This window comes from Hydractinia symbiolongicarpus, chromosome 13, assembly GCF_029227915.1.
Source record: "Hydractinia symbiolongicarpus strain clone_291-10 chromosome 13, HSymV2.1, whole genome shotgun sequence".
Taxonomy (NCBI): Eukaryota; Metazoa; Cnidaria; class Hydrozoa; order Anthoathecata; family Hydractiniidae; genus Hydractinia; species Hydractinia symbiolongicarpus.
Window position 1 is genome coordinate 20,917,469 of NC_079887.1, and position 16,222 is coordinate 20,933,690.

Consider the following 16,222-nt stretch of genomic DNA (forward strand, 5'->3'; position numbering starts at 1 on the left):
AGTAACAACTTATATCATGAAAAACAAACAAAATAAACAAACAAACAAGCAAATTTAATACCTGTATCGCGTGAGAGTTAATAAAACAATTTTTGCTATTCCTTTTAAATGGCCATCTTGTAACTCTGTAAAAGAAGTAAAAAAAATTGAATTCCAAACTTACATTACTAATTTAAAATCAAAACATGACCATAAACAATTACATTCCATTGTAATTATACGTTGGCAGAAAAAACTGAAATCAACTCCTGCCTGGGTAGCTACAGGCCACCTTACAACAGTTAAAATAATTCAAATTCCAAAGGCTTTTAAAAACCTTGAAACTCAATTATCTCCTTTACTACTTGGTAATGTGTGATCCTACACATTATCTTGATCATTGATACAGACTGTATAGCATAAAATCAAATGTGTATACATGTGTAGGCACCTCAAAAGTTTTTTTCTTTCTGGGCTTCATTGTTGAAACCAAAAAAATATTTGAAATTATACAAGCACTGTGACCTCCAACTTAAGTGTACATGCTTTCCTACGCATTCTTTTTTCAGTAGAAAAGTTGGACACATTTGTTCTCAGTTTTGAAAAGAAAAAATATGGTGATCTTTCACACAGGTATATATTATTTTTATTTTTTCTGGGAGATAAAAAAAACAGCAGTCGCAATTTGCATTGGGCAGGTGGTTGTCTGAAATAATAGCAAATAAACATAAAACACATTGAGGTCACAAATGTGGTCGTCTAAGACAGGTGGCTATCTTATTAGGGGAAGTTTGACTGCAACTGCATCATTTTGTAAAGAACGAAGTTGTTCTTTACGTGTATTACAATATTTTGCATTATATATACTGGTTTTGTAGGTGCTTAATCCAAGATTTTAAATTTAAAACTTAGTGTATTAGATTTATTTTAGTTCATTCATTTTTGAACTAGCTATAAAAGTAACATAAATTGCTTTAATTTTAAATAAAGAAAATTAAAAATAGTTATCATGAAATGGGGAAACTAAAATGTCCAATCTTCAACTGTATACATACAATCCTAACCATAATATTAATAACCATTGAAAATGCAACAACAAAACAAATTTCCAATTAAATATTGTTTGCATTCTAAAAAAAAGCCGCTGATAACATTGTAAAAAAATTTAAAATCATTTTTGTCAGCTTAAGTGGGTTTTTTTAAGGATTTTTCAGCTATTAAATTTATTATCATTTTACCTGGACTATGCAAGCATTGCATTAATTCGTTCTCAAATAATTCTTTTCTTTTGATGACAGATGAAGTTGTCACACCTAGTAGACAGGATCGTAGTTTCTTTGTCAAACCTTCCAGGGTTTTTACCTCCTGCAAATTGAAATGACAAAATGTGTTTTGACAATATGCCTTTTGGGAAAATACTTAAAAGGCTAAGATACAATTAAATTAGCTTGTGATAAGAAAACTTTTATTTGAATATATACGAAGACAGAAGAATACAAGATAACAAAAAATACCATCAAATTTAGGTTTTTCTTGACTTCTTTCTTCTTTTTTGACATGATGCTTTGTATTACTACTGTTTAACTACAAAATATATAAAATACAAATTGTACTCATCATGACTTTAAAATTCTCTTTAATGTTTTAAAATATTAGAAATCTGATCATTATGGTATGAAGAAGCCCAAATATCCCTAAGTTTTTTTAAAAAATCAATGAAATACAGCCAAGGTGGCCCTTTTGACTTCTTCTCTTAGTGACCATTAACTCTACTTTAGGATATTGAGTCTCGTTTTAGGGGGAGGTGATAATTTTACAACCCCAAAAATTCAGGGAAGGACCAATGGCACAGAACCTAGCATATGGAAAAAAGTTATTCTGTTGTTGAGTATGTGGCTTTGTTTTTACGCTATTAAATCAGATTCCAACTTGAATACACTTCACACTGAAATGTTGAAACTTAGAGAAATTTTACATTGAAATGAATATCCTGAGAACTTTTTTGATACTGGATGATGACTCACCCAGAAGGTAAATATATACAGTACTTTGGAAAGGTTTGTTAACATCATGGTTCGTGTTTATTTCCTGTTACGCACGAACCACGATAGCCCACGATGCGTATTTTTTAACAATCATGGACCTCATGATCATGTTTTGTAGACTACACGAACAAAAATCAAACATTGCACCGTGGCGTCCACGATAGATAACTTCTATTGTAAAACAACAAAGACCGTATTAGTTCATCAATTAAATCAAAAACCGATGGCACAAAAATAAATTAACACTTGCTGTTTTAATTCATTGGTATAAAGATAGCTAAATAATAGATTTTAATCGTTCGTGAATCAAAACCCAATGTATAAAAAATTTCTATCACAGCTTTTCGTTTATAAATTTTTAAATGCGATCTTAAAAAACATTTCTATCGCCGCTTTTCGTTTTTAAACTTTTAAAATGCGATCTAAAAAAACATTTCTATCGCCGCTTTTCGTTTATAAACTTTTAAAAAGCGATCTTAAAAAACATTTCTATCGCTGCAGTCAAATTTAACTTTTCTAGACAAATGACATTTCGTAAAAATACAATCGTGTCCATATGGAGTAGAAACAATGGTTCCTTGTAGCAATAATGTATTTAAGCTGTACTGCATCCTAATTAGGATGTCACATCACATGATACAGCCTGTTTAAGTGGCCATTTATTAAACTTCAAACTAGCAGATCTCCAGGGTGCTACGAAAAAACTATGTATTGGAGATGTTTATATGCACGTAAATATTTGGCTTTTCGCGCTCTGATCTTCGTCGGGTACAGACATGAATTTTTGAGAGCTAGCTAAAAAGCTAAAGCTGAGGTGTAGTACCTTTGGTTTGCCACTGGTCACCCAGTTTACATTAGATATCATACAGTAACTCAATCTGAATACTGCAAAAGCTCTCAGTGAAGAAATACCACATATATCAGCTGTCACAGACATCCAACACAACAAAGGACAAACATCAAAATTTCAGTGTAGTTTACCACACCTTTCGTCGCCATCTTGGCTTGCTGCCGTATGCAACCATAAGCATAAAATATATTAAAAAGGGCGTGCTAGCTGAGAACAGATCTGTTGGAACGGTTCTGGTTGCTGTTTTTGCAGGAATTTACTGTGGTTCTGTTATCTGGACAAGCAATGCCACCTTTTTTGGGATAGGAGAAGTGTGTTGGGATTAGCACATTCTCAGCTTGAACAATTTTTACACATCTTGTGTGTAGAAACCACATTTTTCTCTTTCTCAGAACAAATCCCCTTTTTTATTGGCCAAATTATCTGAGCAAAGCGTTTTGTTTTAATGTTTATGGGCTGTGTTCTGTGGTTTGTGGCGGTTTAATTGCCCTAAGGAAATTTTTGAGTAGCGGTCCTTCACTTCACTTTTTAACTTTTTTACTTATATATATTCTCAATTATCTTGTAAATAAATATTGTAAATAAATAATAAAATAATGCATTTCATAATATTTTTAACAATTTTCATCCATTCACTGCAACATATCTTTCAAAAAGGCATATATAACTAAAAGTTACACATCTCATTCATTCATATCTTCCAAACTTAAAAAACCCAGACATAGATATACTAAAAGTACATCTTGCAAAGTACGCTTAATTTATTTATTCATTTGTCTGACTTTGTATGTCTCTCACCACCAATTTAATGACAATTTTAGTAGCAATGTCCATCTTTCACTTTTTGTAAGGAATGATTCAGCGTACCTTAATGATCCCCTTCATGAACATATTTCCACATACTATAAGCTTTATGCTATTTACAAGGTGAAACGGATAGGGAAAAATAACATCTAATGCTGATGCTTTGTGAAGATATACAACCAAATCCAGGATCACCATCTAGCTACACTAATACATGTCCTGGTTGTTTAAGAACTGTGGCCAGGAATCACAGAGCCCTAAATTGCGATAAATGTGAAAAATGGTTACACATAAAATGTGATGGAATTTCCCCTAAGGCATACTATTTAATGATATCTGCATCATATAATGATTCATTACATTATGTATGAACCATCTGCCTTTGTGATGAACTACCTTTTCAAGATGGCTTTTTTAATGTCTTAAGTAACCCAGATGAGCATGAAATAGCTGATGCCTCCTTTTTTGAGAAAGTCAAAATTCCAAATGTCAAAGGCTTCAAAATGACCTATTTAAATATAAATAGCCTTAGATCTAAGCTAGACTTACTTTGAATTTGTCTAAATGATAATCATGTGGATATTCTAACTCTTAATGAGACAAAAATGGATGCTAACACAACGAACAGTGAGATTGAAATCTCAGGGTACACTTTGTTTAGATTTGACAGAAATAGTTTTGGTGGAGGTTTGGCCGTATATGTCAGTGAGAGTGTACAAGCTAAAAAGTTGAGATATCTAAGTCAGACTCTTTTTGAGAGTCTTTGGTTGGAAATTAAACCAAAAATGTGGCTCCTTTTTATGTATATCCTGTCTATCGCCCTCCAGCTAAAGGAAAAGATAATGAAATTGTCTGTAAGCTCTGTACTCACTTAAAAGAGAGCATAAAAAAACTTCCGCAAAATGCTGAGGTTTTAATTCTTAGTGACTTAAATGTCAATTTTAACAAACCTAACACTCTGAGATCAATGATGAAGGAATGTTTAGTATCGTGTTAATTAGAACAACTCATAACCTCTGATACTCGTTGTACTATTTCTGTCAAACAGCGAGCATATCTGTCATACTTTTTGTTGACATTGGATTAAGTGATCATTCACTACTATGTATTATTCGTAAATGGAAAAGGACCAAGCTTCCTGCAAAGATTATCAAAAACAGATCTTTCAAAAACTTTGATGAACAAAAATTTCTGGCAGATTTAAGAAAGGTTGATTGGAATAGTATTATCAATGATGATAATTTGGATGCTGCATGCGACAGATTCAATTCTGTTGTCAATAAATTGTTAAATAGTCATGCTCCTATGTCTGTTTGCCGCATCAAGGGTACATCCCCTTAGTGGGTAAATGACAAGCTTATCAAAAACATCAATGACCGTGATTTTATAAAAAAAAAACAGCATCATGCACCAAATCTATTGCAAACTGGGAAATGTTTAAACAAAAAAATCACTGCATTAGTAAACTAAACGAATTCCACTCAGATCCTAAAAAGTTGTGGAAAACACTAAAAGAGCTAGTACCAGGCAAGCAAAATAAAAAATCTCTAAAAATAATATCAAATGCTGGGGTGAACATTTCTGATCCTAAGTTGATTGCAAATAACTTTAAGAATTTTTTTTGCAACTATTGGGGCTACATTAGCTCAAAACTTTTTACAGAGACAAAAATGATGTAAATAAACATGATTTCTACTTTGGAAAGATTTTATCTTAGAGGAAAAATAAATATGTTGGTGCGGTACTAATAGATTTAAAAAAAGCGTATGATATTGTAGATCATAAGATCCTACTTAAGAAATTATTTTGCTATGGTTTCCGGAATGCTGCATTCTCCTGGCTAGAATCCTATATTTCGGATAGAAGACAGGTTACGTTAGTAAACAACTGCACATCAGACGTCATTGCTGAGGGATCATATGGTGTCCCGCAAGAATCTGTCCTTGGCCCTTTACTTTTTCTTGTGTACAATAATGACATGAAATCGGCCATACAACTTTCTTTTTTTCCATCTTTATGCCGATGACACAATAATCATTTGCAGTTATGACTCTACCCAAGAACTGAAAATGTCATTAGAGCAGGATTTAAAAGATATAAGTAACTAACTGAAGTTAAATAAACTCACTATAAGTACTAGTAAGGCAGAAGTTATATTTTTGGTAATAACTCCAGATTTAAGTTTTGCAATGATGTAGCTATTTGTTATGATGGCATTCCTTTGGTATCTAAAAGCAAAGTGAAGTATCTTGGTGTGATTTTTGATAAAAATTTGAGCTGGAAAAATCAGATAAAAAGTCTTGTCAGTAAATCTTATCACAACTTAGTAAAATAAGATACATCAGTTCCAACTTGACATCTGACACCAAAAATTTATTAGTTAATGCTCTTGTTATGCCTTATTTGTACTACTGTTCTTCTGCATGGTGCAATGCGAACAAGTCTGTATTGAATAAGGCAGATAAGTTGTACAGGAATATAAGCACATTTATAAATAAACCACATATTGAATTGGAGAATTTACTAAATTTTAATCATAGCATTACTATTTTTATATCCATCCATAAAACAGCCCCAGGTTATTTAAATGAAAAATTTGCACTTGTAAAATCTAGTCACAGTCACAACACTCAAGCTGCTTCAGACTACATGTTAACGATGCATCGAAATGGGTCCAGATTTTTTAGGAGATCTTTTAAATTCCGATCACCTAGGCTCTGGAACAGTCTTCCTTCTGAGTTAAGAACTTTGCAGAGTTTGTCACAATTCAAGGAGGCTTCTAGTAAATATTTCAAGCTAAGGTAATATTGTTTTAATATTTTATTGTTAATAAATAATAAACTATTTTTAACCTATCTGTTTAAAAATTATTACCCCCACAATATATATATGATAGTGGAAAGTGGAAAGAATTGTAATTGTTGTCTAAAAGCAAAGCGATTTTTCCGGGCATGCCACTAAAAATATTCATTATATTATTATTATTATTATTATTGGTTTTATTCAGTTAGATAGATGCTATAATTCTGTTTTCGACAATCAAAGTTTTGTACATTTAACTAAGCTGTAAAACGCCTAATTAGACTGTATCATACATCCTTATTAAGCTGACAACCAAATTAAGCTGTACAGCTTAATAAAGAGGATTTCCCTGACTGATTTACAGTATTCGGTTTATAACAATTTTCATAACAATTTTTTGGAGGTGAAAAGTTTCCATATTTTAGGCGAAGATAGTGCAGAGCTAAAAACATTTTGGAGTTTTAAGAACAATGTTAGGAAGTTTGAGCAAAGATAATTTTTTGGAGCATAATCTAGATAGTTAAGCATCATTTCTAGACAGATTTTTATTGTGGTTACCTTTCGTTAGCTAGCTAATTATTCTTCCATTTCTACATTTTTTAGCATTCTTCCCCCTACGAACTGGGTTTCTTTTAACCCGGCGAAATTTTAAAAATGGCGGATGTAGCACAAACGCGATTCCTCAATTAAACAAAATGTCGATCATCACTACTACGGCAACCGAATTACCGAATATATCCTGTGTATATCCTGTGTGTGACTGTGGATTAGGAGATGGTCACCTAAATCAGGATGGTTCCCCTAATGCTTTTTGTAACAAAACTTGTGAAAAAACAGCTAGCTATAGACAAGTTTGTGCATGGTAGCTAGCTAGCTATAATACCAATCCTTTGATTTTGCACTAAAACAAAAAAGAACATGGAGGTGCTGTAAAATAAAACAGACTCCACAAGTCAAATAAATCCATTTGAAAATATTTTCTTAACCCTTTTCAGGCCGAAGGAGGAGGGTCAAGTATCGCTATAAGCCAAATGCCAATAAAAAATGCAAAAATCAATAGTCATTCTTAAGAAAAATTGCCGGGTTAAGATCTTGACCCTGCAATTTTTGTAAACTAAAGACTGGCAAGTCATCTATAGAATGAGGAATATGTAGATAGTGAGGTAGTAGATTGCCGTTCGTTTATATAAAGTTCTTAAATCATACCAACAATCAAAGAAACGAGGGCCTTGGCTAGTAATTATCCAAAATCAAAAAACGCTTTCGATTTCTTCCTCATTCGAACATGTCTGCGTGATCCTCGCAGTTAATCTGCCATTATAGGAACGTGTGCGCTTGCTTAATTTTATCAAATCGAGGCTAGGATAACACCTTTTCGGAATGACTATACAGAACAGGCATCAAATCGAGACGAAACGTAAACAAAACAACTCGCTTTTATTTTTGTTCTTATTGTTTAATCTCCTATTTTCTGCTTTCAATGCACTAATAGATTAAAACACTGTTGATTTAACTTACATTGTTAAATCTACAACTATTGGTCTGTTATTTTCCCAAGCCTAGCAGTTATAAAAAAAGATGTCCAATCCACCATTTTCTTGATTATAACCTTGTGCATGCACGTCATGCTTTCTTTAAACCTCCCCAATTACCCCCTCTTCCCACTGGTTTTTCCTCTCCCTATAAAGTGTGTGTACTATCAACTTGATCACTAACTACAAAAACTAGTCAGTGGCCCGTGGAAAATCCATGGGTTCCACACAGTCTTCATACCGCTTTCCAGCACGTCTCGCTACCTGGGGTACCATTTTGCATGACAGACAGACGTATACGGTATTTTAACATAGATATTATTTAAAAATATAGCTATAATTTTAACGAATGCTCATCTTGGTTTCCTGCACCATTTATGAGAGTGAGATATGGTCATTTGGGCTTTGTGCTCATTGATCGATTCAAATTCAAGAGTTTATTTTAATCACTGTAGCTATATATACTTTGTATTATACAATCCTTTATTTCTTTTGCAGAATTTATAAAGTAAAATGGCAGACACACCACCGTTAGTTGCTATAAGGGAAGCAAATACACATCTCCAAGCACTACATGAACGAAATGTTGAGTTGGAGAAAGAAGTCATACAGTTGCGTTCTATGTTAGCTTTAAAGCAAGAACAAGAAGAGAGACTACTTGGGCAACAGCAAATACTAAAAGAAAAAGATGAAAAAATAAGTTATCTTGAGACCGAAATAAAAAAATTGATATGTCAATCTAAAGAAACTTCAAAGAAAGATCTTTTGATTACACAGCTCACGAGAAAAATTAAATTATTGAATGAGATTTTGAAATATAAATCAGCACTAGAGAGTATAACTGTATGTTTAGAGCAAGTCGAGGAAGATTTTATTGTTGATATTGATAATTTAATGAATATTGGTAATGGCGATGGAAATAATAATAAAGACAATGGTGAATTAGATGTTAAAAATTTAGCTAACACCGATCATGAGACAACATTATAACAAGATGCACCATTTTTTTTGTTTGTGAGAGATTTTTTTATTCATTTTTGTTAGCTTTTTATTTAAAACACTGTATATAGCTGAATGGGTAAATTGAATTTATAATTAGAACATATTAGCCATCCTTTAAAGTTCTGCTGAGATCTACGGCATCAAGACAAGTTATATATTGATTAAATTCTTCAGAAATTTAAAGCTTTTTTTTCGACACTATAGATAATACTTTTTTAGATTAAACCAGTGTGTCATTTTTCACAGATCTAAAAAATAACAACTTTTAAAAAAGTGGGTAATTTTTTTTAGGATTACATTTTTTTATCTTTTAGCAAGATTTACACAAAATTAAAATAGTATATAGTTTAAGTGTTACGAAGAACGTTTGTGAATTTAAGTTTCCCACTGCTCACTGCTTTCATGGGGCGTCAGATCCCTTTGCAATAAACAACTCCCTAATTAGAGCCGTGTACCAATTTGGTTATTATATACATAACATTTGGAATAGCCCCATATTTTAAACAAATTTTACTTCAAGCATTGAGATTTTCGACGAATATTTTACGAAGAGCAAATGAATGTGCCGGTGCGATTTGGGAATTTATATGGTTTAGCATGTACCATATTTTTCGATTCCTAATTTATGCACAGACCAAATTCAAACAACTTAGCAAAGGCACTAGATGAAGCTCTAAAAGATCTAAATCCAATTCGTTTGGTCCGTCTTTCGATTGATAGGCTAAATACTAATTGGACTGTTTTAAGTCTAATTTAGAGCCAGCCGCCAGGAGAGAGAAAGGTCCCTTTTGATAAAACTGGAATCAGGATTTATAACTGAGCGCGTGTTATGCGCGATGTGCCTGATCTGCGATTTAATCACGGTCTGTGCGATGAATAAATCTTCAGCGGTAGCATTGTCGTAGAACTGATACAGAGTTGCAGGGTTTCACATTCAAAGTACATTGTCTGAGTGGATGAGAAGAAAATTGAAGAAAGAAACCAAGATCGTGCAAGCAAAACAGAGTAACTAGTCATCGTGAAAAATGAGGATGGAATTGAGACTGTAGTAACATCAATTTAAAAGGATACAGACAATTATTCCATTAAACCTGGTAAAAAAGAAGATCTCGTTGATATGAAGGGACTCGCCACCAACGCAAATTCATTCAAAGAGGCTGAGTGTGTTTTGAATTGGGTAACGCCAGACGTCAAAAAATAAAATTCGCATAAAAGGATAAGTTAGCTCATTTTCAAAGATTATAGACATTATATTTTCCGGTTTTCAGCGTAAAATTTGTTAATTATGAATTGACTTCATTATACGGACCCCTACACCATTCTAACTATTGTGTTTCGACTGCCGGACGTACGCAGTTCTTAACGTCAGTCCAGACTCATGAAAATGTTAATGCAGAATCACTTTGACGTTTTAACTTTTATTTCCTTGAAAAAGTCATTTTGCCACTGTTTCTAGTAAATTTAAATCTGATATTTGACAAATATGCGCTTACAAATAAATTAAACGTACATCCGACAGTAAATTCTTTCTTGAAAATAAGATTTCATTGAGTATAATTGTTTTCAAAATACGAGAAGTAGTCTAAGTATCAACGAATAACTTAATAATGATGTTTTTCATTCAAACTCGTCATAAAAACATAGCAATTCAGGTAAACGATGATATAATTAAAAAGCGTACGTCCGACAGTTTTTGATTTAACGTACTTTTTCCCCTGTTTTTTTTGTTTTAACAAGATTCATTAAAACAACACAACTAACAACCAGATAACATCCTTGTACCTACGTTAACAATATCTGAAGTCATTGCAGTCCTATTTTTTTCTTTTTTGTTCGTTAAATTTTCATTAATACTTGTCGGACGTACGTTGTAGAAACATGTTTATATAATTTTTAATCCAAAAAGAAAAGAAAAATTTTGCTTTCTTTTATGTAAATCCAAGTCTAGCTCACAGAAAGTATCTTTTATTTTCCTATGGTGTGAACTTTTAGGATATTTCTTGATTTGTTCAGAAAACTGTCGGACGTACGCATCCGTTTTATAATCAATATAAGAAGAATGAGGATCAAAAATCTATTTAATTTGAATTCAATCGAAAAGTTTACCTTTTGCCTAAACCTTGAACGGCAAAAATCCTTTTAAATTTGAAGTGAATATATCGACACCAAAAGCGTACGTCCGACAGCATAACTCTTACTCAACTTTTAAGAATTCTGTAGTCAAAAATATTACTGAAAGTTCTAATTATGGTACATTCTGTTAGCTGACATGAAATGATAAATTAATTTAATTTTTAACACTCATTCGATATAAAGTTTAAAGTGTTTCTATAGATTTTTGTCGTCAGTTTTATCGTGTACGTCCGTGTACATCATTTTCCATTTTCTCAAACCGAGCAATATTATTTTAAATTTTAACTGTTGTACAATTTAGTTCCCTTCAATATTGAAAGAATAAAAAAGATTTTCGGGATCAATTTCTTTGAGTTCAAAAGTTATTACCATCCAAAGTATCGATCGTACGTCCGACAGTTTTTTCTAATTCAAAACACACCCTTTAACGCTGCCAACATTAGGAGTGGCTAAAAATGCGAAAACAAACAGTAACTGTATACACGTTGTTTTTTATAAGAAACCAAGCAACAAACGGCCAACTAGTGAACGTTTTTTAAATTCTGAAGTCATTTTACTAGACAATGCCTCCTTACAAGTTTCTTAATTTTGGCGAGGTCCATCAATCAAAAACATGATTTTGACACCACAAAAAGACTTATAAGAAAGGATGACTTTTTCGCCTTTTCTCCATCACATAAAAGATGTCTGATCCGTTGAAATCGTCAATTTTATGTAGTCTTTTGATTTGTCAGAATAACTTATTCGATTCGTCCAATTTTTTGTTATACCAGGTAATAATACCTAAATGCCATTCGAATGCCATTGATTGATGAAAGACATGTGTGAAAAAGTTTACATTTTTACATAGTAAAATGTTTTTAATTTTTTGAAAGGCGCCTTTCTTATAAAGTGATTTTGTTACATAAAAAAGCGAGAGGGAGTAATTTTGAAAACACTGACATTTTACAAAACTCCGCTACATGCGTTTATATAACATTTTTACATTGTGCTCCGTGCCTATTCCATTTAATGGCAACACCCAGTGAGCACAAAATACTTTCTATTTTATCATCTCTACATCAAATCAACGGCTTAGGTATAGTATTTAACTATTTTGTTTGGAGAAATTTTAGAATAGCTCTAGTTTTCAAACTTATAATCGAAGAACTACTGTTAAAAAAAGGTAATGTTTACATATATACAGCTTACGTGTGTGGATTGAGGGCAATGAATATTTTTGAGACAAAGCTGACGTTAAAGCATTTTACAAGGTCTGAAGCGGAATTTCCACGACAAAGATGGCACAAAAATAGATTAAAATTGTAATTTCTCGGCAGAATAAGTCAAAAGCCAAACTGCAATGTTGCTTGTAACTACAAGCAAGAAATGTTTTTTACTAAGACTTGTCTGTTTGAAAGATGTTAAATAGGGTTGTACCAGCAAAATGTAGTTGCTTCGTGCGCTACCTCCCGGGCGTTGTAGCGCGCTACTTGCACTACATTTGACTGCGCCGGTCATAATGCAAATGCTTTTCATTCGTATATAAAATTGCCGTATTGCACATTGAAATACATTGTGGTGAGAAAGCACACGTCACAAATATCATACCATAGACAATTATGTTGGTTATTTCCCTATGCTCGTTAATTGTCTGTGCAATCATAGTCATGACTATGGTTTGCAACACCTGTAGCGTAATCCCCAGAACGTCGACATCATTCGCTTGGCTTACATTTTTGGTCAAATTTACACTTAGTCACGCGACATATCTGACTAACCCTGGATCCGCGCCTGCAATCATAGTTCATAATATCAAAAAATCTAGGCAAACTTCTGCAAAGTACCTAGCATACAAAGCTTCCCGCCTGTTTCTGATTTTTTGGTCCCCCTAAAAGAATACTGGGCACTAGGAAATTTCTAAACGGGAGTCAGATACCGGAGCGGAGCTCAATCACAGTGGTACCCAGTGGTACCTCTCTTTCTTATGACTATGATCAAATAAACAGAATGTTAAGCTATCTAAGGTCAAGACATTATATAGTTAAGATTGGGGCTAAACCCTCTATATTGGCTATTTTGGTCATTTTTTAACGTATTGTATACTACTTAGCAAAAAAAAATAGGGAACTGTAGCCATCTCATCGCATCCCAGTTCCTCAAAGGTGTTGTATGGCCTGTTTTAACGAGTTTTATCACATAAACAAAGCCCAGTTTTTAATTTTAGTTTAAAATAAAGGCCTACTTCAAGTGCTTGTTCGAAGATGTAAGCTCTATTACAAGTCTGTGCTATAATACTTTATGTTTCTTTAAAAGCCTTAACAGATTGAGACGCTTCGGAATTTAAAACCATGAGTATTTGCTTTAAATAATCTCAAGATATGCCAACCTCGATCCCAGGACATGTTATCTCATATTGGACGGCGAGACCTATCAATAAGCGCAGCGCTGATAAGACATAAAAAGTCCTGTGGAAGAGGTTGAAGATGTGCTAAATTGTTCTGACAGTTAGTGTTAATTTGGTTCTGAATTTGTGTGTTCTTCTTGAAGATTTGAAACAAAAAAATTTCAGTATTCTTGGACAGGAATCTTTCCTTGGAATAACTCTAGGAAACAAACATCCGTGCGGTCACTTGCATGAAGTTTACTCACGTAATTTTTAAATAATATCCATTTTTAATAAAATAATTTTAACTAAAATGTAAACCAAAAAGCGTCGTATCCTGGTTTTTGGCGGTACATCTACAAAAAGAAAGGCAAAAATAAATAACAAATTTATTTGGCCAACAAAAATTTGGTAAAATTGGTCGGTCGGTAAAGAAAAGTCGACAAAATATTTTGATCGTTTTTTACTAACTTCTTTTTACCGAAAAGTTGTATCCATGAGATAAGCTGGCTTGTAAATTTAAAAAAAACTTTTCAATCTCTTACTAGACTCTCTTCTCAAGGTTTGTAGCGGTAAATTTTGTTAAGAACAGTAAGAAAATTTCTTTCCGATTTGAACGTTGTACCGAATTAAATTCGAAAATATATGATCCATTAACATTCTTGTCAATTTCCCGCCAAACTAATTTTGTGACAGTGTTAATGTTTGCCATTCTGTTTCTGATTAGAAATCCTGACACAAAATTTGTTTTAACAAGTACGTAACCCAAAAAACCTGTCGATATTCCTGATTTTAATTCTTACTTCTTATAAAAAAAAAACATAAATAAATGTATGTAAATGTAATGCTATGTATGTAAAGCTATTTTTAATTTTTGAATACAATTATGGTGGATGATAAGTGGGGATTATTTTTACCATGGCTGAAAATACTGATAAACTAGGCGAGTATAATTGAATTCACAAAGGTAAATATAAGAACACTTCTGGAAACATTATATTATTTTTAATTCCTGGCAGACTGGCGTGGAGGTGGCAAAGGGTGGCAGAAATAAGCTTTTATCAAACCTTTTATTTTTAACTAAGCTTTTATCCAACCTGTGTGTAATGTCACATGAAGCATAATTTCCCAAATAGTAAAAACATAATTCCTGGAAATTTTTCAAGGTTTTCGCAAATTTTGTTAAATTACCGTTACCGAATTGCGATCGACGACATACTATACGATACATTCGTACTTTATGTGCATTTTAGGAAAAGAACGTTAGGTCTGTTACTCTGCATTGTTGTTTACGCATGCGCAGTATGTTGCCCTGCTCTTTGCTTCCTTCTATGAAGTTTCAAATTTCGGAGAATAGAATGACGTGCTCATGTCAATGTCGAAAGAAAATCTGACAGGAAGATTATTGTAAGCGGAAATACTTAATTTAGCATTGTGGGTTGATTAGGTATCTACTGTAATTGTATACAAAGAAACTTTATATATTAAAACCCAGCCTGATGGTATTTTATGACCACAAATTACGTCACGATGAATTATAAAAAAAGCTATAAAAGAGAAGCTATTGATGAAAAAGTTATCAAACTTGTTTTTAAGATACAAGACAAGGTGAGTGGCTTATGCACTGTTAAATTTTTTTGTTAGATTTAGTCTGGATGGAATAGCTGTTGCAATTCGAAATATAGGGAACTCTTTAAAGCAAACGTATATTACTATTTTACAACTTTACTACTTTCAGATGCAGTCAATTTTTGTTGCGTTGTGTATTGTTGGAGCTGTTGGTGCAGTGGCGCATGATTGGGTGAATGACTTCGACAAACCGTTCACCTTTTCCTGCAGACCAGGTGAGGGATGATATATTATAACAAGAGGGTGCACAAATTGAAATACTTTCCCAACTTTTGAAATGACCATCTCTGATAGAAATGCGAAACTATGTTGTATTGTCTTCAATTTTTAGGGAAAATGATTGGTTCATTGTACAGTGTCCATAGCAACCTGCATGAAGATCGTCGCTGGAAGATAGGGTGCTGGCGAAACACCCCTGTAGCATCCAGGTGGTGGAGTCCAGCGATTAACTTCCACAGGGAATACTTTGTTTTCGTGTGCCCCTTTCAATCAGCTCTGAGTGGAATGGCTGGCGTTCATTCGAACAAATTTGAAGATAGACGATTTCGGTTTCATTGTACACAAAGAAAATTTAAACGAACTCGCCGATGTTGGTGGTCGTCCTACTTGAATAGATTCGATGGTGTCTTCCGATTTGTCACGCCTCGGGGAACCTATATTTCAGGAGTAAAGGCTCAGTATAGCAGATTCCACAAGTAAGTTATCTTTTATATTTTCATGAAATTATAAATTAAAACTGCTTCGGATTTGTTGTTTAATATATATTTAAATCTTAGGGATCGTCGTTTCGCTATCCGTTCGTGCAGACTTTACTAGAAATCAAGATGGTGAACACAAAACGCTGTTCGTTCTTAAATCTTCTTCGATCAAAGTTGCCAATTAGCACGACAGGCTGTATTGATGAAAAGAAAATTCGCGAACAAAGTTACAATTTTGGATATGATAACTTTTGGTTTTGTAACATCTTGGTTTCTGAATACACCACTCTTTAACAAATTTGCTTTTTAAAACCCTTATTTTGCATTTGGAGCAGCTTAAAGTCATGCATACAAGAATATGATCTATCTTTCCCAGCTTTTTA

At 33.2% G+C, this 16,222-nt stretch overlaps 3 protein-coding genes across 3 annotated transcripts in view; 2 read left to right on the top strand and 1 right to left on the bottom strand.

The window, feature by feature from the left end:
• The window catches only part of LOC130623713 (eIF-2-alpha kinase activator GCN1-like), a 33,022-nt gene extending 31,429 nt beyond the window's left edge, over window positions 1–1,593 (bottom strand). The window contains exons 1-3 of the mRNA XM_057439224.1: window positions 1,494–1,593; window positions 1,218–1,344; window positions 62–125 (exon numbers count right to left, since the gene is read on the bottom strand). Coding sequence (XP_057295207.1) covers window positions 62–125; window positions 1,218–1,344; window positions 1,494–1,538 — 236 coding nt within the window. The 5' untranslated portion in view covers window positions 1,539–1,593. The remainder of the gene's footprint in view (window positions 1–61; window positions 126–1,217; window positions 1,345–1,493) is intronic.
• Window positions 1,594–7,882: 6,289 nt separating this feature from the next.
• Window positions 7,883–9,113, top strand: LOC130623718 (vimentin-type intermediate filament-associated coiled-coil protein-like). The gene is made up of 2 exons (XM_057439230.1): window positions 7,883–8,313; window positions 8,511–9,113. Exon 2 carries the CDS (start codon window positions 8,526–8,528, stop codon window positions 9,000–9,002), a length of 477 nt encoding a protein of 158 aa, XP_057295213.1. The 5' UTR covers window positions 7,883–8,313; window positions 8,511–8,525; the 3' UTR covers window positions 9,003–9,113.
• Window positions 9,114–15,235: 6,122 nt separating this feature from the next.
• Window positions 15,236–16,152, top strand: LOC130624243 (hemagglutinin/amebocyte aggregation factor-like). Its single transcript, XM_057439816.1, has 3 exons — window positions 15,236–15,356; window positions 15,473–15,836; window positions 15,918–16,152. The coding sequence occupies exons 1-3, from the start codon at window positions 15,251–15,253 to the stop codon at window positions 15,955–15,957; spliced, it is 510 nt and encodes a 169-aa protein (XP_057295799.1). The 5' UTR covers window positions 15,236–15,250; the 3' UTR covers window positions 15,958–16,152.
• The last annotated feature ends 70 nt before the right edge of the window (window positions 16,153–16,222 follow it).